Source organism: Carcharodon carcharias, chromosome 22 (assembly GCF_017639515.1).
Source record: "Carcharodon carcharias isolate sCarCar2 chromosome 22, sCarCar2.pri, whole genome shotgun sequence".
NCBI lineage: Eukaryota > Metazoa > Chordata > Chondrichthyes > Lamniformes > Lamnidae > Carcharodon > Carcharodon carcharias.
Genome location: NC_054488.1, coordinates 31,984,702 through 32,009,199, shown reverse-complemented (window position 1 = coordinate 32,009,199; position 24,498 = coordinate 31,984,702). Strand labels below are relative to the sequence as shown.

The window sequence follows — 24,498 nt, the reverse complement described above, 5'->3', positions numbered from 1 at the left end:
CTTTAATTCTCAGTTGCTCAGAAACTGAAACAGGCTCAACAGTGTCCGGCCCAGCTCACGCACATCCACCCTCACACCTTCTTCTCCCTCCCAGAACTATGATAGGGTCCCCCTTGTCCTCCCTTATCATCCCACCAGCCTTCCACATTCAAAAGATCATCCTCCACCATTTCCACCAACTCCAGCATGATGCCACCACCAAACGCATCTTCCCTTCACCCCCCTTGGTGGCAATCCGCAGGGATCGTTCCCTCTGGGACACCCTGGTCCACTCCTCCATCACCCCCTATACCTCAACTCCCTCCCACAGCACCTTCCCATGCAACCGCAGAAGGTTACCTGTCCCTTTACTGCCCCTCTGCACACCATCCAAGGGCCCAAACACTCCTTTCAAGTGAAGTAGCATTTCACTTGCACTTCCCTCAATTTAGTCTACTGCATTCGCTGCTCCCAATTCAGTTTCCTCTACATTGAAGAGACCAAACGTAGACTGGGTGACCGCTTTGCAAAACACCTTCGGTCTGTCCGCAAGCATGACCCAGACCTCCCTGTCACTTACCATTTCAACACACCACCCTGCTCTCATGCCCACATGTCCGTCCTTGGCCTGCTGCAATGTTCCAGTGAAGCTCAACGCAAACTGGAGGAACAGCACCTCATCTTCCGACTAGGGACTTTACAGCCTTCCAGACTGAATATTGAGTTCAACAATTTTAGATCTTGAACTCTCTCCTCCATCCCCACCTTCTTTCTGATCCCCCTTTTTTCCCCAATAAATTATATAGATTTTTCTTTTCCCACCTATTTCCATTATTTTTAAATGTATTTCCATCCATTGTTTTATCTCTACCTTTTAGCCTATTTCAATTCCTTCCCCTCACTCCACCCCCACTAGGGCTATCTGTACCTTGTTCATCTTGCTTTCTACCCTTTATGTCACCTATTAGCACATTTCTTAGCTAATATCACCACTGTCAACACCTCTTTGTCCTCTTGTCTATGACATCTTTTGGCAATCTCCACCTATCACTGGCCCTCTATCCAGCTCTACTTGCCCCCCCCCCACCCCCGCAAACCAGCTTATATTTTTCCTTAGTTCTGTTGAAGAGTCATACGGACTCAAAACATTAACTATGTTCCTCTCCGTAGATGCTGCCAGACGTTCTGAATTTTTACAGGTATTTTTATTTTTGTTTTTGTTTTGGATTTCCAGCATCCGCAATTTTTTGCTTTTATCACCTGATTCCTGCCTCAACTCTAGGAATTCATATCTGTAGGTCTGATGCTTTGATTTTGGCTGGAGATGTGTGCTGAATTTTTCAAAAGGTTTGTCTGGGTTTTTCCTGTCATCTCCACTCATCTCCCACCTATGAAACAAATTTAACTCTTTCTCTCCTGCCCACAAAAGAATATCACGGACCCTTTCCTGGCATTTATAAAGCTACTGAATGTTAGTCTGCACTTTTGTTTAAACTTCTCAGGTTACTCTCAGCTAGAGAGGAAAGACTGTAATAAACTAATTTTCAAGTGTGTTAAGGAAACTACACTAGGTAAAGAATCTTAAATACATGAAGAAATACTTTTTAATGGAAAAAAAAACAATTACATTTGATGATGTTATCGTTGCATTGATATATGACAGATTTAGAGACAAATGACTATTGTACATTCACAATGAATAGTGGCATCATAACCTAAGGAGCAAATGGGGGTTCACTAATGGGGGATCTATAGCATAATGGTTAGCACTCTGGACTTCTGATTATGCAAATGAAATTTAATGGACACAATTTCAAGTGCACTTTGGCTGCAATTTTCAAACTTGAGCCAGAAACAAAAAGTCCACTCCATTTTTGCTGAACCTGACTGATAGCATTTAACCCTAAAGCTTACACAGCACAATGATGAGTCATGACAGTTGCATTATTACATCAATTAATTATGTTAATCTACCATTTGTAGTCCCATTGTTTTCACTTTATTTCTCGATACTTGCCGTATTATGCATTTATCTTACTTTTCAATGTAGCCTCTGTCTATTATCAAAATTAGTAAAAGTGCCTTGTGGTTATTGTATGATTGTCGAAAATGTTCCAGTAGATTCAATCCATCAACAACTGTGCTCCAGTGTAAATATTTATTGAACGCAGTAAAAGAAAATCTCATATCTATTTTTATACCTTCCCTTTTATATATATATATTCCATCTCGCCCACCGCTGGTCTCATTTAAGTTCTTGCAATGCACTTGCATGGTTACTACAATTCAATTCGCTTCAGCCACAGCTCTGATCCTCCTAAAGGAATGCACATTCTGCCTGCAGAAGTATTTATTAAACACAACCCACATATAAAATAACTCACGTTGTTTCTATATTTTAAAAGGGGGTTGCTGCACAAAAGCAGCATGATAAGGTTCCACCGAGATTTGAACTCGGATCGCTGGATTCAGAGTCCAGAGTGCTAACCATTACACCATGGAACCCCCACTAGCGGATACGAATGCACCATTTCCTCAGATTAGGGCGGCACTATTCAGTGTGAATGTATAAAGTAATTATTTTGTTAATTTAGTTTTATTCATAAAGTATAGCATGTTATGCAAACAATTTCTATCGTAATTAAGACTCACCATAAAGACTCCACTCAGATTTGAATGTGGATTAAAAGTGCTAATTAACTGAACCGCCCGGGAAAGACAAGCCATGAGTTCACCTAACGTGAATTTAACAAATTGTTTTCGGTTCCACATGTTTATTCTTCTAGAAATTCGTTAAAATATTTGAATGGAATATTTCAATAACGCGCAGAGGTTTTTAAGTGGTTTACTGCAGCTTAATGTTCTTGCTCTGATGATTATCTTGAATTAACGCCAACAATAGTAAATCATTCAATTCAAACCCATGGTCTCTAAATCTATCATCACCCGATTCGCCTAAAATGTACATTTGCATTTCTTTGTTAGACGACCCAGCTCACAAATAATATAACCATCAGACACAGCTATCAAACATTAGGCTTCAGTTAAGAAAAAAATGCCTATTTATTGGTAAATTGTTTATAAACTTTCGGACCAAATTGTTCTTATCAAACAACTTCCGGTTTGATCCTCATTCCGCAAGGTCCGAACTGCCCTCAAGGCGCATGTCACTGCCGGGCTCACTCTCCTCAGTGCGCATGTCACTGCCGGGCTCGCTCCTTTCAGTCCGCATGTCTTTGACGGTCTCCTAGCGACAGCTTGTACACTAGTCGCTGTTGAGCTTCTTCAGCTGAAATTGACGGGACTCTCAAACCGACAAGTCATGGCCCAGGACACCGAGGACATCTCTCAACTCGCGCTGGAATCCATCATTGGGTTTAATGGTAAGGGATGGAAGCTCTGGCAGACACAGGGTCCACGGTGATAAAAACAAAAAAACTGCGGATGCTGGTGGGGGGTGGTGGAGAGAAGGGGGGGTGGGGTGGTGGAGAGAAGGGGGGGTGGGGTGGTGGAGAGAAGGGGGGGTGGGGTGGTGGAGAGAAGGGGGGGGTGGGGTGGGGGTGGTGGGGTGGTGGAGAGAAGGTGGGGGGTGGAGAGAAGGTGGGGGGTGGAGAGAAGGGGGGGTGGGGTGGGGGGTTGGGGAGAGGGTGGGGTGGGGGGGTGGAGAGAAGGGGGGGTGGAGAGAAGTGGGGTGGAGGGGTGGGGGGTTGGAGAGAAGTGGGATGGAGGGGTGGAGAGAAGGGGTGGGGGGGTGGAGAGACGGGGGTGGAGGGGGTGGTGTGGTTGTAGGGACAAGGAAGCAATGATAAGAGCAGATAATTAAAAGATGTCACAGAAAAAAGAACAAAGAGGTGTTGAAGGTGCTCCTATCATTGCTTGCTTGTCCCTACAACCACACCCCCACCCCCCACCTTAAACCAGCTTATATTTCACCCCTCTCCTAATTTCACTCAGTTCTGTTGAAGGGTCATGAGGACTCGAAACAAAAACTTTTTTCTTCTCTGCCGATGCTGCCAGACCTGCTGAGTTTTTCCAGGTAATTCTGTTTTTGTACAGGGTCCACGGTGATTGCTCTCTGGTGATGGTCTGGAGGGAGTCATGTCCCTGCTGCTTCCATCTAAAGCTGCCTCCATGCTCTGAGGACCACAAACTCTAAAATATTAAACTCTAAAATAGATTCATGTGCGGGTCTCGACTCATTTCTTTCTGCCAGCTGTAAGTTTTTAAGGGAGCCAGCAGACTGGGGTTCGAAGAGGTGACCAGGTTTATAGATGAGGGCAATGCATTTGACGTAGCCTAGTTGGACTTTAGCGAGGCTTTTGATAAGGTCCCGCATGGGAGACTGATTACGAAGGTAAGAGCCCATGGGATCCAAGGCAGTTTGGCAAATTGGACCCAAAATTGGCTGCGTGGCAGGAAGCAGAGGGTGGTGGTCAAGGGGTGTTTTTGTGGCTGAATGCCTGTGTCCAGTGGGGTTCCGCAGGGATCGGTGTAGGGTCCCTTGCTGTTTGTGGTATATATAAAGGATTTAGACTTGAATGTAGGAGGGTTGATCAGTAAGTTCGCGGATGACATGAAAATTGGTGGGGTGGTAAATAGTGAGGAGGATAGCCTTAGATTACAAGAGGATATAGACAGGCTGGTCAGATGGGCTGATCAGTGGCAAATGGAATTTAATCTGGATAAGTGTGAGGTGATGTACATGGGCAAGACAAACAAGGCACGGGAATACACGATGAATGGTAGGACCCTGGGAAGTACCGAGGATCAAAGGAACCTTGGTGTGCATGTCCACCGGTCCTTTAAGGTAGCGGGACAGGTAGATAAGGTGGTTAAGAAGGCATATGGGATACATGCCTTTATTAGCCAAGGCATAGTAAAAGGAACAGGGAGGTTATGCTGGAACTCTATAAAACGCTGGTTAGGCCACAAGCTAGATTATTGCATGCAGTTCTGGAATCCGCATTATAGGAAGGATGTAATTGTGCTAGAGAGAGCACAGAGGAGATTTACCAGGATGTTGTCTGGGCTGGAGAGTTTTAGTTATGAGGAGAGATTGGATAGACTGGGGTTATTTTCCTTGGAGCAGAGAAGGTTGAGGGAGCACATGATTGAGGTGTATAAAATTATGAGGGACATTGATAGGGTAGACAGGAAGGAAGTTTTCCCCTTGGTGGAGGGATCAATAACCAGGGGACATAGATTTAAGATAAGGGGCAGGAGGTTTAGAGGGGATGTGAGGAAGAATTTTTTCACCCAGAGGGTGGTGGGAATCTGGAACTCTGCCTGAAAGGATGGTAGAGGCAGAAACCCTCATAACATTTAAGAAGTATTTGGATGTGCACTTGCGATGCCATGGCATACAAGGCTATGGGCCTAGTGCTGGAAAATGGGATTAGAATAGTTAGGTACTTGTTTGACTGGTGCAGACTTGATGGACCGAAGGACCTTTTTCTGTGCTGTAGACCTCTATGACTATAACTCTATGACCCTATGACGATCCCAGCACTTTTAAAACTTAATTGCACACCAAGATTATTGCACTGGAGTTGCACATAAAGTTAAGCTCATTCGTTAACTTGGTGCTAACTCGCAACAAGCCCTGTTTCCCTATCATCCCTTTGTCTGCTGACTTACATTGGCTCCCAATCAATTGTTCCTCCCTATCTCTGTAATCTTCCCCTGTAATCTACTACTGTTCTGTAGTACAATGGTACAAGATAATCCAACTGCCTGTATATTCAAGTGGATAAGCCACTGCACAACAAGCCTTCAATGTTTTGAGAGCATGGCATAATGCAAAACATAGCATTTTCCTAAATTCTGGTGAAGTTTGAACACTGAGTTTGCTTTGCTGTGTTTACAGGGAAAGTACCTTTTGGCTTATCTGTGCATCCTGATTGTGAAAATATAATTTACCCTCTGGGATGTACAACTGTCGTACAAAACCTGAAGTCCAGCCGCCAGGCTTTCCTGGAAAGCCATACAAACAATATCTCCTTTGTTGCGGTTAGTAGGAGTGGGAAATATATTGCAACGGGACAGGTCACTTATATGGGTTTCAAGGTAAGAAAAATGCATCAATTTACAAACTTTTACCCAGGCTTGAATCCCCATGGATAAGACCGCAACTGTGCTATAAGCTTTTCTTGCCATTCTCTGAAAGGCTCATCAAAGCACCCATTGCTTGCTGCTTATGAGCAGCAGCTACTTTTCACCTACCTTTTTATCCTGTTTACGCTCTCGAAGCAAATTTGTCATCCTCCTTTCCTCTCCCACTCATCCCAATCATCACTGTGGCCTTGGGCTTGGTCAACAATCATTGCCCCTCTCTTTACATCTACAATCTTATTGTGGATGATTACATTGACATAATGATTTTGACAAAAACTTAACTCATGGGTGGCAATACCCTGCCTCTTACTGAAACCTTCTGTCTAATTATATTCTCCACCATCTGCCCTGCCCAAACCACCAGGATGGCAGTGTGCCCGATGCCACCAAATCGCACTTTGCTTTCTCTATCCCTAGTGCACTGCTACGTTCTCCATCTTTGAGCACTTATTCAATTTGTTCCACCACAATCCTTTAAATACCTCATCTTTCAACCATCTTCCAAAGCTTCATCCTGTTTCTCACTGAAATATCCTTTTCCTTTACTCTGCCCTAAGATACCCTCAACCACAGTAATTTAAATCTTTATCTCAGCTATCCTTGTCCCCTCTCCCCTGAATTTACTGACCTCCTGTTCTCCCTAAACTTCTCCCTGCATATAAAGCCTCCACCCATCCCCTCAGCCTTGCCATCTTGCATAGCTTCTTAAACCAATGGTCCCCGCCCCCCCCGACAGAAATGGCCATCCATGACCACTTCCTTGTTCTCTCATAGCGCTCTGTGTCCTATCCCTGAAGTTGTGTCTTTCACCAGCTCCTTTCATATCTTTCCTGCTTTTTCAGAACTCATTTTGTCAATGAAACTTCTGTCTTTTTCCCTTGACCCAACTTTCACTGAACTGGTGACCACCCTTTCTGGGCTTTATGCTAGCTGATCTTAATTGTGAGAGGACACGTCGTGCCCCTCTTCCTTTCAGAACTGCCACCGTTATCTCCATCTTTAATACCCTTGCCAAACAATTTTTGATTGAATTAAAGAACAGAACAGGCCCTATGTGCTGAATAAACTACTCCTGTTTCCATATAAAACCCCACTGTCAACCTTTCTGACCTTGCAAACTACTGCTCCATCTCAAACCATTTACTCTAATTTTCTTGAACATGTTGTTGCTTTCTAAGCCCATGCCAATCTTTCCTATAATTTCATATTTGAATCACTCCCAAAGGGTTTCCATCCCTGCCACAGCCGTGAAATGACCCAAAGCAAATCCACCATGACATCTTCTGAGACTGTGGCTATTGTGTCTTATCCCACCCTTCCCTCTTCAACCTCTTTGCAACAATTGAAGATTACTGAGTTGTGATTCTGGAAAACATATCATTGAAAGTTAATTCCAATCAAATCATTGGAAGAGTAATGGAGGCATAGAGCACATGATTATCACAGCCGAATCAGATTATGGAAGCAATTTACACCCAAAAGGTTCCCAGTTCAAGTTCCACTTCCATTCTGAGCGAGCATCGCCTTTTGACAATGTTGTCTTTTGGATAAGACATTAAACCAAGGCCCCATCTGCCTGCCCAGGTGGATGTAAAAGATGTAATGGCACTATTTCAACGGAGAGCAGGGGAGTTATCTCTGGTGTCCTGGCCAATATTTATCCCTCAATCAACATCACAAAAAAACAGATACCTGTTCATTATCACATTGCCATTTGTGGGAGTTTGCTGAGTGCAAATTGGCTGCTATGTTTCCAACATCACAAACAGTGACTACATTTCAAAAAGTACTTCATTGGCAGTAAAGCACTTTGAAACATCTGGTGTTCATGAAAAGTGCTATGTAAGTGCAAGTCTTTGTTTTTCAAAAAGTTAACCAGATCACCGGAAGCAGAAACTCATTCAGTTTAATCTTTTTTAATAACATGGAGTTCGATTATTATTCTCAGGCAACTGTACAAATCGTGATGATAAGACAATATTGGGGCAAAATATGTTCCAGGAATATTTGAAACCATTCGGCTGTACTTACAACTCAACAGAGGCAGTAGCCTATACATTATAAACCCACAGAAAATGAATGAAATGCCAGCTTAACACAGAAACAGCAACACTACCAAAAACTTGTGTAATCAAGAGATATTGTCCTGAAATGGTACAATATTGGCTTTAGTTCATAAATAAACATGCATGAGTTTTTTTTAACCAACCCAGGAATTTAAAGTTATTAATACTGCTATCACAAGTGCAACATAATCTATTTAATCTAAGGGCAAATAACTTCAGGTGGCAGTCTAAGATTATCTTTAATTTAACAGTAGAATAAACTCTAATGTTCGGACAGCATTTTTAAAATTCCAAACAGTATTGTTTACTTTCAATTTCAAATCCTCTCCAATATGGATTTTGTGACCATTTAAAGTTACCATAAAAGAGAACAAGTGGAAGATCCACTGTGCCAAGGTTTCGTATTGTAATGAGTAGTATTCAGTGTGATCTAGACTGAAAGCTGAGCATTGTATATCTTTGCAGGCTGATATCATCATCTATAACTATGTTGAAAAAGCAATTCATGCAACTATGACTCTTCACCAAGCCAAAATTGAAGCGCTGGCATTTTCCCCAAATGATCTCTATTTGGTATCACTTGGAGGTCAAGATGATGGCAGGTAACATAGATTAAGAACCTAGTAGAACTGAAATTAATGGGAATAAGGGGAAAACTCTCCACTAGCCGATATTATATCTAGCACAAAAGAAGATGTTATAGAAAAGTTGCAAAAATTCAGTAAGTCTGGCCATATTTGTGGAGAGAGCAAAACAGAGTTAATACTTCATGTCGATGACATGATGGTGATGAAGGTGCATTGACATAAAGCATTCACTCTGTTTCTCTCTTCACGGATGCTGTAAGACCTGCTAAATATTTCCAGCATTTTCTGCTTTTATTTCAGGTTTCCAGCATCCAAAATGCTTTGCTTTTGCAAAGGAAGGTAATTGTGGTTATTGGAGGTCAATCATCTCAGCCCAGGACAAGTTCCTCAGGGACGTGTCTTAGGCCCAACTATGTTCAGTGGTTTCATCAATAAATATTAGTTCTTGTAGTAGAAGGAGTTGTTTGTCTATTATATGTAGAAAGATGTCTCTGTTAAATCAGTGCATCACCAACAGAAAGAGTAAGAGAGAGAAAGAAAGAGAGAGATTACAGAAGTTAAGATTGTACAGCTATACCAGCCAGTACAGGCAGATATGTCATTTAGAAGACCAAGACAGGTGAGGTTTAGGACAGCTACCTAGATGCAGAGATACCTAGACAAGATGCAGCTACCAGCACAGAAGGTGAGTTCATCCAAGAGCAAATGATGCAGGAGAAACAGCAGCTCAACAAATGCAGATTCATCACTTTGATGTATCAAAAGTCTAATACCACTGTCCCAAAGGAAGGCAAGGCGTCAATGTCAGCTCATAATGATGCAATTAGATAAATACTAAAAAATCTTTTGAAGTACAAGCAAATAGATTTCATCGTAATCTGGATACCAAATTCTGTTAGTTTATCACATATCTAATGTCACAACTCACTGGGTTTAGTGCACTGTAATATCAAGCCCCACTGTTCCGCATGCCGTGACAAATGTGAAAAAGTTTAATCGAACCACCGGATTGTCCCAATTCTACCTAACTGTTTAAGTTAGGTTAACAGAATACGAGCACCAGATTTGTAAACTCAATAAGTAAATAACTGTTTATTGAACAAATTATCTTTAACCATTGGGAAAAGAAATATGAACTGCTAATTTCTAACACTATAACTTAAACTCTATCCCCTTCTTAAATCCCTATACACACACATACAAGACACACTAGGCACACAGAAATATGGATCTTAAGGGTGGAATAAAACTGTTCAATAGCACCAATTCCGGAGTACAGGATTCGATAGATTGAGTTTGATTGATGTCTTCCAAATTCCTTTCAGTTCTTGTTGATGACACAAGGTGATCTTCCAGCACTTTCAGTTTTAGTTCACTGGTTGAGCACTTGCCTTTCAATGTCTCTAACCGTGATTTTCCCCTTTGCCTTTTGCCAGGGGTTTTCAGAGACAGCAGGTTATAGAGATATGAGAAGAAAAGGATTTTAGATGTTTTCTCTTTGTAGGCCAAGAGTTTTTTATTGTAGGATTACTAGAATCTTATACACACAGGAGAGAGAGAGGTTTTAGGTCTTGTTCCTTTCAGGCTAGGAGCTATTCCGCTGCCTTGTTCTTCACACAAAACCTTGGTCACCTGGTCAAAGGCCAATTAAAATGCTGTTGTCAGGCAGCTCCCTTGGTCCATGACTCCTTTCTGGCACCATCCTGTCTTTCTTGGCACACTCTAATCCAGGACTGCGACATTGTTTATATCTCTCATCCTGTTCCAGTGGACATGTCTTTCAACCTGCAGCCATTGTAATTCTAATCCACAGTCCAACAGAAAATAAAAATAAAAGCAAAATACTGTGGATGCTGGAATTCTGAAACAAAAACAAAATTGGCTAGAAAAACTCAGCAGGTCTCACAGCATCTGCGGAGAGGAATACAATTAACGTTTTGAGTCTGTAAGACTCTTCATCAGAACTAAGCAAAATTAGAAATGAGGTGAAATATAAGCTGGTTGAGATGGGGACAGTCACTGAGGAAGGAAATATGTCTGTGAAAGCAAGTTTCAAACACCTTGTCAAATACCAGGAGAGAAATGGAAAGCAATGAAGGTGAGCAGGGCAAAAGAGAAGAGGAGTACTTCTTCAAGGTATGCATTCCTGGAAGAGAAGTGGCAGTCAATTAAACACTAAGATAAAAGCAAAATACTGCAGATGCTGGAAATCTGAAACAAAAACAAAAATGGCTGGAAAAATTCAGCAACTTTTCTGAGTTTTTCCAGCCATTTTTATTTTTGTTTCAGAAAATAAAAATATATGTTCCTTACACTAAGGAGTTCTTGTATCCTTGTGATTTATTTTTTTCAATTTACTTTACATGCTAATTACTAGCTTATTCAATGTTGAAATTTAAACTGCCTGAGAGTGTGTTGGAGGCAGATTCAATTGTGGCTTTCAAAAGGGTATTGGACAAATTTTTGAGGAGAAAAGAATTGCAGGGCTATGGGCAAAAGTTGGGGGGGTGGGTGTGACTATGCTGAGTTGCTTTTGCAAAGAGCCAGCATTGAATTGAAGGGCCAAATAGTGGCCTCCCATGCTGTAGCAATCCTTTGATTAACAAACAGTTGTTTTGTGACATTGTTGTCTGATTTCTTCTCTGATAATATCAGTAAAGGTTAATTCACTCAATAGCTTGTGCACATCCTGACAGAAGGTTGGCAGTCTAACTGCTTAAACTGGTTGATGTAAAATTGTTTGATAAGTTATTGTTGAGCATCATTAACTCCTAAGCATAAACTAAGTGGCAATCCCTGATAGTTTCAATGATAAAGAAGATGAAGGGGTTAAAGATTCATCTGGTGCCCTTGATTAATATTTTTGCCAAAGTACCTCAAGTGCCCCAGTCTTCTTGTATTGCCATTCTATGTTGAAAAGTGTGTATGTGGATATTAGATGAAGGTTTAAAGCATGTTTCTTGAGGTGAAAGAATAATCATTATGTCATCCAGTCCTCTATTTTTTCTGTTTAAGCTGTTCAGAAGGCTGGATTATTACGTTTTTTTATTTCTGTCAGGCTTCACAATGATCAAGAAACACACTAATCATTTGTTTTCTCACTATTACAGTGTTGTCATTTGGAATATTGCAACAAAATCATCCATCTGTGGCAGTCCTGCTTGTATTGCTACAGCAGGAAATGCACTAATTATAAAATTCGCTAACAATATGGATGATACCTTTATTACGGGAGGAACGTAAGTTGGCAAAGAAGATTGAGATTTCCTTGATCAGACTTGGTGCTGAAATGACTCAGATCTATGCTTGTTTCTACTTTGATCTTGCTCTGAGCTTTATTGAGAATATGCTGAAATGTAAAAAGCACCTTAAAGCAAGCAGAAATCAATGTGGACAATCGAGGAGCCCAGCACATAACATATACCATCCTCCTTTTTTAAGTCACTCTATATCTTTTTGATGTTATGGAAATTAAGTGTTGAAGCCATCAAATTATCACTTATGTTAAGCACAATATGTTTAAGAAATTATAGAAACACTCCTCTTTTTAGTGTAACAGATTCTGATGCCATAAACATTCAAATATATAGAACATAGTGCAGATCACAGTAATGTAAAATTTAAAAAAAGCCCAGAAATAGTGACATCAGGTCCAGATATTCTAAAACGGAATTTAAATTTACACTTGTTTGGTGTAAATGCAGGAAACTGGTATTCTCTGTTTCTTTGCACAGCGTGGAGCTATTTTAATTGGTGAGTAGGGTTTCAGCACACTTGCTCGGGGGAAAAAATGATAGTAGAAATTCACGTGTAATGATATTTTGGTGCGAGTCACTTCAAGGTAAGTTTCCTCAGGTAAAAAAAAAATGATGTATGTCCACTCTTGTGTTGTAATTACAAAGAAGAACAAGGAATAAAGAAACGTACAGCACAGGAACGGGCCCTTCGGCCCTCCAAGCCTGCACCGATCATATTGCCTATCAAACTAAAACATTTTGCACTTCCAGGATCCGTATCCCTCTATTCCCATCCTATTCATATATTTGTCAAGCTGCCTCTTAAACACCACTATCGTACCTGCTTTGAAATTTTTTTTATAAATTTATAACTTACATTGAAATATTCCAGAAAATTCCAGGTTAATATGTTGGCTCAGAGGGTTTGCAGCTGAAACACCATGTAACGTAGGAAATTGTATGAGCTGATATTCTTCTGGACGATTTGTTTCCTTTCTGTAGTGGTACACTACGTCTCTGGCTCTTAGATTTACCCAACAGAAAGATTCGTCCCACTGAATGCCAAACTGGACCATTGAAAAGAATGATCAACTGTATTGAAGTGAGTTGCACTTTTTATTGCTCAGTTCCTTCCAAGTTCAGCTATATTTATTATACAGGTAATAATACTTTGAAGGAATACTATTTCTCAATTATATCAATGACACCTGAAGGATATAAGAATTGTTTGGAACCGGAAAACACTGTTAGGCTCAATAAGCTCATCTCCTTAATGATGAATCAACCATAAATACCCATCCTGTCACCAATGGGGAATACCTGTACAACCAGCTTATTCCCTCATGGTATTGTGCACCTCACACTGAAATGTTCTACTTGTACAAAAAAACACAAAGCATTATAATTGTTTAAACTAGCAAAGTCAATTATTATCAGATAGCCACCAACATGTTGCTGTGATATTAACAGATGGAGTTGAGAATTTGCTACACTGCAAGTTTTTGGAAGATGGATTTGTAAATAATAAGCCTTTCTCCTTTCATTTACTGGTAGACACAATCACAGTTTTAATGAAGTGATTCAGGTAAAACATCAAGAATTCAAAATGAACCCAAGATAAATGCCAGAAATACTTTTCACTCACAATTGTCTGCAGTCAAATGAATTGAATGAAAAGACAATTTGAATCAGCTTTATGTTGCTAAGACATCCAAAATTAATTGTTGCAGCTTAAATATAGACTGCATGGGGAATGCTTCAGTATCTGAGGTTTCTTGGTGAAGATGCCATTAAATCTTATCAAGTGTCAGCGGATATTTTGTTGCAATCAGGTCATCAATCAAGTTTAAAAGAAAAGAGCTGTCAAGTTAACTTAGCTACAAAGTATTTCCAAATGTCAGCCTTTACTTTCAAAATACACTTCTTGTTAATGTTTTTATTTAGTGACTGCCTGACAATTTGTCTACTTTTAGCATAAATGTGCTATTTGTTAATAGCAGCTGATCTCATGGTTTGTTCACTTCTCCATTGATAGGTAACAAAAGATGATAACTTCTTCTACTGTGGAAGTACTTCAGGTGATATTTTGATGATCAGCATGAAAACTGGACTTCTTAACAATTACGGGCCATTAAAGAATAAATTCAGTTTGGTAAGCTGGGAACTTGAGCAGTGGATACAGTTTACTGGGTACCAAAGTGTCCAATGCTATTTTCAGATAGTATTGTATTAATTAAAGCAATGAGGAAGATAGGCAAGCATTTAGTAATATCTGAGTGCTAAATTAGTGTCCAGAAATGTTCTATTTGATGTATGCATATGTTTAGTAGGTCTCACAAAGAGGTTCTGAGTCTTGCGTGGTTAAACATTAACTGTTTATTGGTAACATATAACTATGTACGTATATATAGGCTATAGCCCAAGCTATAATCTAACTCCATGCTTACTTCTACACAGGTTTCTGTCCAGTCCACAATTGATTCTAGGCTCAGGTCATGTGTCTTTTTATATCACACAATGGGCACTGTTTCCCAGTTCCACATTAACCCTTGATTTGTCAGATACTCTTATATTACACTATTTCAGATAAATATTTACTTTTCAGTCTTGATAGTTTTCACAACAGGTCATAGTGCCATAGAGTTACTACAGCAGAGAAAGAGGCCATCTGGCTCTCTGTCGGGCTATCCAGATAGTCACATTTCCCCACTCTATCCTCATAGCCCTGCAACTTTATTTCTTTCAACTGGTTATTCAATTTCCTTTTGAAGTCATTGATCACCTCCATTTCCACCATCTACATCAGCAGTGATTTTACAGGTCATTACCACTTGTACACAGAGAGTTAAGTGCATTCTTCAGGTGAACAGGTGACAGATAATTAAACCAGAGCTTTGAGAGTTAACTCAATCCCAATTTAAAATAATCAATTTTGTCTTTATTTTTATGTATATTTCCATTTTAAATTTCACTGTCAACATTTATAATGAAAACTACCTGTGTAAACTTGCACACTTGAATTTCTCTCTCTTCTCAATTGTAGTGTTACAGTGCTTTCTTTGGTGGGAGGGTATAATTACATTAAGTTTAGCTAGGTGGTATTCAACATAAATGTATACGTAGGAAAGTATAATTAAAAATGTTGACAGGACATGCACATAGATATAGACCTAGATACAAAGGCGATGGACCTCCACAGAAAAATACTCAAGCATCATTTAAGGAGGATATAATTAATCTGTTGAGGAGAAAGAGTTTGAAAGTCCTGGCGTTTTTGGTGATTGTTGTAGGGGACACTATAATTATTTAGATATTTTATGTTTTGCACTATGTGTTACATTATAACTTTATAACTTTTTGTGATGCATCTAAGGGCTTGGCCTAAATAGCCAAGTGGTTATGGTACTGGGTTTGTAACCCCAAGATCAAGAGTTCAAATCTCACAATGGCAAACTATGAAACAATGTAACTTCATCTGAAACAGATGGAAATGGGTTTGTACTCAAAAGAGTTACAAGGACAACCAGATCCCTCTGTACTGCCGCATTCTGCAGCCTCCCTCCATTTAAATAATTTGCTGCCTTTCCTTTTTCCTGCCAAAGCGAACAAGTTCCCATATTATTTTCCATCTGTTATTTTTTTGCCCACTCACTTAACTTATCTATATTCCTTTGCAGACTTTTTGTATGCTCACAACTTGCTTTCCTACCTATCATTGTAGCATCAGGGGTCGGTGGGTGATCTTTATGGAGTCTCCCAATCAGCTGTGCACAGTTGTGTCAAGCTGGTGACTTTCATTCACTACCGCTCGGATGAGGCCAGCCAAGCAGAGCGAGCCAGAGGCTTTGCCATGATTGCTGGCTTCCCCCGAAACCAGGGTGCAATTGATGGCACACATGTGGCCATCAAGGTGCTAGCGGGTGAGCCGGGTGCCTTCGTCAACAGGAAGGGATTCTACTCTGTGAATGTGCAGATAATGTGTGACCACAGGGTGCAGATTCTGCAAGTCTGTGCAAGGTACCCAGGCAGCTCCTATGACGCTTACATCCTGAGATACTTCCAGGTGCTGAGGCTCTTCAGTGCTCCAGCCCGGCTGGATGGATGGCTGCTGGGTAACAAGGGCTATTCTCTCAAAAGGTGGCTCATGACGCCTCTCTGCCATTGAAGAACAAAGGCTGAGTAGCAGTACAAGAGGAGCCATGTCTCCACAAAGGCTGTGGTAGAGAGAGCCATCGGTCTTTTCAAGATGCGCTTCCAATGCCTGGACCGTTCAAATCGTGTGTCACTGATAGTGGTTGCGTGCTGCACTCTCTTCAATCTGCCGCTGGAAAGGGGGGACGCAGTGGAGGAAGAAGATGTAGATGCAGATGCTCTGGCTGCAGATGATGAATCCAGTAGTGAGGACGAGCACGCTCAGGAGAACGCTGAGGGGATAGATGCTGACAGCGGAAACCTTCAGGGAGGCAGGACACCCGGGAGGCTTTGATCCAACGCTCCTTCAGCTAGTCGACCAAAGATGAACCACCACCACATGTCAGGGCTCCATACTTGATATCTGAGAGCAACATTTGCCTGATCAGTAACATTGACTATGTGACTTGTCAATAAATCTCAATGACAAACAAGTCATTCATAACTTCATGGGTTACCCTTCACCTGCAGAACTGATGAAGCACCCAGAGGCTTGTTGAGAACCAAAACATTTAATGATTGCCAACTTGCATACAGAAATCAAAGTACATTGAACAGCACACCAACTTAAAAACAACTTAAACGTGGGACTAAAGAAAACCGCCAGTGATAAGCCCGTGTTGTGCCTAAGGTGATTTACGCTTACACCTGCATGTGCTACATCTCGATGCTCCCCCCTTGTTGGAACCGGCACTGGAGACAGCCTGTTCACTCTGCTGTCCTGTTGGCCTTAATGATCTTGGCGGGCATCCTCTGGCCAATGGAGCCTGTGCTGCCCCCACCTGGGAGGGAGCGGCCAGGGCACGACTGGCATCTCCCCAGTCACCGCAGCCTCATCAGATGCCACGGTCACTGGCAGAGGGGCGGAGGAGCTGCTGCCGTCATCCGGAGTGCCCTGAGAAGAGCCCACAGAGTCAACAAGTAGCTCGCTTTGGACCTCCTTGCTCACTAGGGCACCTAGCTGGGATGCTGGGTGCCCAATCCATCTCCCACACCGACACTGACCACCTGAGGTCATTGCTGCTGTGAGGCCTTGCAGGTCCAAGCGCATCCCCAGGAATCCCTGATTGTTCTTTTGGAGGACCCTCTTCATGAGAGTTGCCATTCTTTCCATAGAGGAGGCATTGGGCTCAGCCATGATCATGCTCTGCATAGACTCCTCCATCACAGAGACAATGGCACATTTTCCCTCATGTATCTCCGCCAGATCTTCCCGCACACCCTGCTGGACTTCCAGCATCTGCTGCCTCAGGGACGATTCCAGAGGCACATCATAAGCCACCGACTGAGCATGTTCCTGGTCCCCAGCATTCCCCTGACTGCCAGCGCCCAGGGCACACTCTGCTGTCACCTGCACCTCAAGCAAATATGAAGTGCCCTCACCATTGTGCCGAGATACTAGCCAATGATCTTATTCCTACCGAGATGCTGGTATCTGCGCTGGTGCCTGCCTGGCTGAGATGGTGTGACACTAGTGCATTTATATCTCCAGTGCCCTCAGGGGTCAGTGGGGGTCCCTCTGCTTCCTGAGTCCAGGCATGCTCTGATGAGGCTGAAAGGAAGAACAAGAACATTTGATTAGTTGAAGTTGTTACACTGTTAATGTGTATGCCTGGCACCCGGATCAGGATGCGCTCCTCCATCCATTATCAATGGGCAACCCATGTTGGATGCTGAAATCAATAAATAGTCAACAGTGGGATGTTTGCATTGACAGACATTGTAACCTCAGTGCACGGCACTCTTACTCCCCAGTGGCACCCCAATGTCACCACGGCTGGTTGACCTGGGTGCATGGCGCCTCTCCAGCTCCAGTGCCTCCTGCTCATATCTGGTCATGATGAGAAGGTGGGGCTGCCCTCTGCCAGTCCGCAGCCTCTCAGCATCATTGTGCTGTCTTCTCCTGAAAGGAGAGAGGAGCATTGATTATTCCACCCTGTACCTGCATTGACATTGCAACTTGGCCACCCCAGCGGAATGAAATATTGCAGGGCTCATCTGATTCCAGGGTTATGGAACCGCCATACACTCACTCCAAACAGGGCTCATCTGATTCTTAAACCTGGAACCGCCATACACTCACTCCAAGCAGCCAGGGCTGACCCCTTTGCCTAGATGCTGCCTCCATCATATTTGTCACTCACACTCTTAAGACCTTCCAAACCCATGAGCACTACCATCTAGAAGGACAAGGGCAGCAGATAGATGCATACACCGCCACCAGGAAGTTCCCTTCCAAGTCACTCACCATCCTAACTTGGAAATGTTTTGCTGTTCCTTCACTGTCATTGGGTCCAAATCCTGGAACTTGCCCCCTAACAGCACTGTGGGTATACCTGCACCACGTGCAGCAGTTTCAGAAGGCAGCTCACGACCACCTTCTCAGGGGCAACTAGGGATGGGCAATAAATGCTGGCCCAGCCAGCGGAGCCGACATCCCATGAATGAATGAATGAATGAATACAAAAACAAAATTTTGAGTTTGGGTGGGTGGGGAGGGGGGTGTGTGTGTGTGTGGGGGGGGGGGGGGGGGGGGGGTGGTGTGTGTGTGTGGGGGGGTGGTGTGTGTGTGTGGGGGGGGGGGGGGGGGGTGGTGTGTGTGTGTGTGGGGGGGTGGTGTGTGTGTGTGGGGGGGTGGTGTGTGTGTGTGGGGGGGTGGTGTGTGTGTGTGGGGGGGTGGTGTGTGTGTGTGGGGGAGGGTGGTGTGTGTGTGTGGGGGAGGGTGGTGTGTGTGTGTGGGGGGGGTGGTGTGTGTGTGTGGCGGGGTGGTGTGTGTGTGTGGGGGAGGGTGGTGTGTGTGTGTGGAGGGGTGGTGTGTGTGTGGGGGGGGGTGCTGTGTGTGTGTGTGTGGGGGGCGGTGGTGTGTGTGTGTGGGGGGCGGTGGTGTGTGTGTGTGGGGGGCGGTGGTGTGTGTGTGTGGGGGGGGGTGGTGTGTGTGTGTGGGGGGGGGTGGTGTGTGTGTGTGGGGGGGGGTGGTGTGTGTGTGTGGGGGGGGGTGGTGGTGTGTGTGTGGTGGGGGGTGGTGTGTGTGTGTTGGGGGGGGGTGGTGTGTGTGTGTGGGGGGGGGTGGTGTGTGTGTGTGGGGGGGGGTGGTGGTGTGTGTGTGGTGGGGGGGTGGTGTGTGTGTGTGGGGGGGGGGTGGTGTGTGTGTGTGGGGGGGGGGGTGGTGTGTGTGTGTGTGGGGGGGGTGGTGTGTGTGTGTGTGGGGGGGGTGGTGAGTGTGTGTGTGGGGGGGGGTGGTGAGTGTGTGTGTGGGGGGGGGTGGTGAGTGTGTGTGTGGGGGGGGTGGTGAGTGTGTGTGTGGGGGGGGTGGTGAGTGTGTGTGTGGGGGGGGGTGGTGAGTGTGTGTGTGGGGGGGGTGGTGAGTGTGTGTGTGGGGGGGGGTGGTGAGTGTGTGTGTGGGGGGGGTGGTGAGTGTGTGTGTGGGGGGGGGTGGTGAGTGTGTGTGTGGGGGGGGTGGTGAGTGTGTGTGTGGGGGGGGTGGTGAGTGTGTGTGTGGGGGGGGTGGTGAGTGTGTGTGTGGGGGGGGTGGTGAGTGTGTGTGTGGGGGGGGTGGTGAGTGTGTGTGTGGGGGCGGTGGTGAGTGTGTGTGTGGGGGGGGTGGTGAGTGTGTGTGTGGGGGGGGTGGTGAGTGTGTGTGTGGGGGGGGTGGTGAGTGTGTGTGTGGGGGGGGGTGGTGAGTGTGTGTGTGGGGGGGGTGGTGAGTGTGTGTGTGGGGGGGGTGGTGAGTGTGTGTGTGGGGGGGGTGGTGAGTGTGTGTGTGGGGGGGGTGGTGAGTGTGTGTGTGGGGGGGGTGGTGAGTGTGTGTGTGGGGGGGGTGGTGAGTGTGTGTGTGGGGGGGGTGGTGAGTGTGTGTGTGGGGGGGGTGGTGAGTGTGTGTGTGGGGGGGGTGGTGAGTGTGTGTGTGGGGGGGGGTGGTGAGTGTGTGTGTGGGGGGGGTGGTGAGTGTGTGTGTGGGGGGGGTGGTGAGTGTGTGTGTGGGGGGGGTGGTGAGTGTGTGTGTGGGGGGGGGTGGTGAGTGTGTGTGTGGGGGGGGTGGTGAGTGTGTGTGTGGGGGGGGTGGTGAGTGTGTGTGTGGGGGGGGTGGTGAGTGTGTGTGTGGGGGGGGGTGGTGAGTGTGTGTGTGGGGGGGGTGGTGAGTGTGTGTGTGGGGGGGGTGGTGAGTGTGTGTGTGGGGGGGGTGGTGAGTGTGTGTGTGGGGGGGGTGGTGAGTGTGTGTGTGGGGGGGGTGGTGAGTGTGTGTGTGGGGGGGGTGGTGAGTGTGTGTGTGGGGGGGGGTGGTGAGTGTGTGTGTGGGGGGGGTGGTGAGTGTGTGTGTGGGGGGGGGTGGTGAGTGTGTGTGTGGGGGGGGTGGTGAGTGTGTGTGTGGGGGGGGTGGTGAGTGTGTGTGTGAGGGGGGGTGGTGTGTGTGTGTGTGTGGGGGGGGTGGTGTGTGTGTGTGTGTGGGGGGGGGTGGTGTGTGTGTGTGTGTGGGGGGGGGTGGTGTGTGTGTGTGTGTGGGGGGGGTGGGGTGTGTGTGTGGGGGGGGGTGGTGTGTGTGTGTGGGGGGGTGGTGAGTGTGTGTGTGTGGGGGGGGTGGTGAGTGTGTGTGTGGGGGTGGTGGTGAGTGTGTGTGTGGGGGGTGGTGGTGAGTGTGTGTGTGGGGGGTGGTGGTGAGTGTGTGTGTGGGGGGGGTGGTGAGTGTGTGTGTGGGGGGGGGTGGTGTGTGTGTGTGTGGGGGGGGTGGTGTGTGTGTGTGTGGGGGGGGTGGTGTGTGTGTGTGTGGGGGGGGTGGTGTGTGTGTGTGTGGGGGGGGTGGTGTGTGTGTGTGTGGGGGGGGTGGTGTGTGTGTGTGTGGGGGGGGTGGTGTGTGTGTGTGTGGGGGGGTGGTGAGTGTGTGTGTGGGGGGGGGTGGTGAGTGTGTGTGTGGGGGGGGTGGTGAGTGTGTGTGTGGGGGGGGTGGTGAGTGTGTGTGTGGGGGGGGTGGTGAGTGTGTGTGTGGGGGGGGTGGTGAGTGTGTGTGTGGGGGGGGTGGTGAGTGTGTGTGTGGGGGGGGTGGTGAGTGTGTGTGTGGGGGGGGTGGTGAGTGTGTGTGTGGGGGGGGTGGTGAGTGTGTGTGTGGGGGGGGTGGTGAGTGTGTGTGTGGGGGGGGTGGTGAGTGTGTGTGTGGGGGGGGTGGTGAGTGTGTGTGTGGGGGGGGTGGTGAGTGTGTGTGTGGGGGGGGTGGTGAGTGTGTGTGTGGGGGGGGTGGTGAGTGTGTGTGTGGGGGGGGTGGTGAGTGTGTGTGTGTGGGGGGGGGGTGGTGAGTGTGTGTGTGGGGGGGGGTGGTGAGTGTGTGTGTGGGGGGGGGTGGTGAGTGTGTGTGTGGGGGGGGGGTGGTGTGTGTGTGGGGGGGGGTGGTGTGTGTGGGGGGGGGGGGGTGCGTGTGGGGTGGCGGGGGGGGTGGGTGTGGGGGGGTGCGGGTGTGGACCAACCTAACTGCTGTGCTAAGTGACCCATGCCAACACTGTACTCACCCTTCCTGATCACAAGAGGTCATTAAGCCGCTTGCGGCACTACACCCAGGTGCGTCTCACCACACTATGGGTGCTGAATCTTTCTGCTGCCTCCTCCCAGGCAGGTTTTGTTATGCTGGGTGGGGGGGTCATCCTCCCATCCCTTGGCACCAGGATCTCACGACGTGTTGCCACCTCCTTGAAGAGGACAGTGAGGCACTCATTCAAGAACCTCGGGGTCAACTGCCCCACCAACCTGCCCTCCCGCCTGGCTTGCTCTCCGAGGACATTATCTGTCATGCTCCTGTCCGACATCAGTGGCAGCCTCAGGATGGCTGCCTAGGCCGTTTTTGATTAGGCTCCCAGGTCGCCATTGGACCCAGCGGTTGTTGGCCTCCTGCCACCACCCACCCCTTCCTGCTGATCTCGGGAGCTGCAATTTACGCTGGTTGGGCCTTAATTGGCCTGCCCGCGTAAAGTGGCAGCACAGAGCTGATCACAGGTGGTGATCAGCTCTCTACCCGCCACAGGAAAAATCCTGGCCTTGGTTCCCAATCATTTCTGGGAAGTTTTTTCCGTCTTCTTTCATGAAGACAGAACTAAACTAGTTGTTTAATTGCTCTTTGCCATTTGCTTGTTCTGTGTTATAAATTTTCCTATTTCAGATCGTAAAGGACCTACATTTCTCTTCACTAATCTTTTTCTTTTTACATACTTACAGAAGGTTTTATAGACTGCCTTTTTGCCCCTTGCAATTTTACTCTCATATTCTATTTTTCCCCTCTTAATCAATCCCATGGTCTTCCTTTGCTGAATTCCAAACTGCTCCCAATCCTCAGGCTTGCTACTCTTTCTTGCACCTTTACTTGACTCCTCTTTGGATCTAATATTATCCATAATTTATTTTGTTAGCCATGGTTGGGCCTCTTTTCCTGTTGTATTTTTGCACCAGAGAGGAATGTATAACTGCTGCAATGCATGCATTCTTTCTTTAAATATTATCCATTGCCTATCCTTTGCCTTTTAATAAAGTTCCCCCATCTATCATAGACAACTCATTCCTAATATCTTTGTAGTTTCCTTTGTTTAGTTTTAGGAGCCTAGTTTTGCATTGGACTACTTCACTTTCCATCTCAATGAAGAATTCGATAATTTTATGGTCACTGTTCCCTAAAGGACTGTGCACAACTAAGTTATTAATTAGCCCCTTCTCAATACACAATAGCAGATCTAGGATAGCCTGTTCCCTAGTTGGTTTCTTGACGTACTGGTCTAAAAACCATCTTGTACACACTGCAGGAATTCATCCGCCATAGTATTATGATATGATCAGGCAGGTGGTATTTGCCAGGCTAACCAAATCCCAACAATTTTGCAATTTGTATTTATTATGAGAAGTAAAGAGGCCACTACCACCTTTAGAGATTTTAAAGATATAAATTAAAATGTTTTAATTTAATACAGTTGCACAGTTAAATTTAGCCTTACAGTACTTCCCAAAAGTCTGACTGCCTGTAGTTTAGTTAAACTAGACACACACACACACAAAACACAGCCCCACAAGCCTGCTTTAAAGTATCCCACAGTAATATTTGGAAAAAATTATATTTCCTTTACAATTATTGCTAATTTGGTTTGCCCAATCTCTCTGTTTTCCTGTTTAATGCTGTTCCCTACCTTACCACTACTGTTTGGAGGCTTATGGACAATCCCACTAATGGTTTCCGTCCTTTGTTGTTTCTTAGCTCCAATTCTACATTTGGATTTTCTGAGACAATATCCTTTCTCACTATTGCATTGATTTCATCCTTAACTAACAATGCCACCCCACCTCCTTTTCCTTTTTACCTGTCCTTCCTAAATATCGAATACCCTTGGATATTCAGTTCCCAGACTTGGTCACCCTGCAGCCATGTATCCATAATCACAATCACCATTTACATCTATTTGTGCTGTTAATTTGTTTACCTTATTTTGAATGCTCTGTGCATTCAGATACAGTGCCTTTAGGCTTGTCTTTTTAACATTTTTAGACATCTTTTTTGTACTATAGCCCTATTTTCTGCTAGCTTGCCTTCCACTTTTGCTTTCTACTTTTCTGTCTTTCATTTCTATCTGTTTCCCTTTCTTGTGTCTCCCGGCTCAGGTTCCCACCCCCTTGCCATTCTAGTTTAAACCTCCCCCCACCCCCAAGACTACAAGCAAATACCCCTTAGAGGATATTGGTCCTGATCCTGCTGGGGTGCAACCCATCCAGCTTGTACAGGTACCATCTTCCCCAGAATTAGTCCCAATGCCTCAGGAATCTAAATCCCTCCCTCCTACACCATCTCTCCAGCTGCGCATTCAACTGATCTTTTCTCCTATTCCTGATCTCACTAGCACATGGCATTGGGAGTAATCCTGAGATTACTACCTTTGAGATCTGTTTTTTAATTTATTTCCCAGCTCCCTATGTTCTGCTTTCTGGACTTTGTCCCTCTTTTTACCTATGTCGTTGGTACCGATATGTACCATGACCTCTGGCTGTTCACCCTCCCCTTTCAGAATGTCCTGCAGCCACGGAGTGACACCTTTGACCCTGGCACCGGGGAGGCAATCCTGGTGTCGTCTGCAGCTGCAGAAACATCTATCTGTTCTCTTTAGGATAGAACCCTCTACCACTATTATTCTCCCACTCTTTTTTTCTCCCCCATACCCGTGCAGCTGAGCTCACTCGTGGTGCCACAGATATGGCTCTTGCTGCTTTCCCCTGAGAAGCCATCTCCCCAGTGATATTGAAAACGGAAAATCTGTTGGAGAGGGAGATGGGCCCAGGGGACTCCTCCTAAAGTTTAGTGCTTCTACTCTG

General features: G+C 45.4%; 1 protein-coding gene and 1 non-coding gene across 2 annotated transcripts in view; one reads left to right on the top strand and one right to left on the bottom strand.

The window, feature by feature from the left end:
* Window positions 1–2,412: 2,412 nt before the first annotated feature.
* Window positions 2,413–2,484, bottom strand: trnaq-cug. Its single transcript has one exon. It is a non-coding gene; the product is annotated as a tRNA-Gln (tRNA).
* Window positions 2,485–3,196: 712 nt separating this feature from the next.
* The window catches only part of cfap52 (cilia and flagella associated protein 52), an 89,172-nt gene continuing 67,870 nt past the window's right edge, over window positions 3,197–24,498 (top strand). The window contains exons 1-6 of the mRNA XM_041217060.1: window positions 3,197–3,362; window positions 5,846–6,045; window positions 8,625–8,761; window positions 11,857–11,985; window positions 12,985–13,084; window positions 14,018–14,134. Of these exons, the coding sequence (XP_041072994.1) occupies window positions 3,302–3,362; window positions 5,846–6,045; window positions 8,625–8,761; window positions 11,857–11,985; window positions 12,985–13,084; window positions 14,018–14,134 (744 nt within the window). The 5' untranslated portion in view covers window positions 3,197–3,301. The remainder of the gene's footprint in view (window positions 3,363–5,845; window positions 6,046–8,624; window positions 8,762–11,856; window positions 11,986–12,984; window positions 13,085–14,017; window positions 14,135–24,498) is intronic.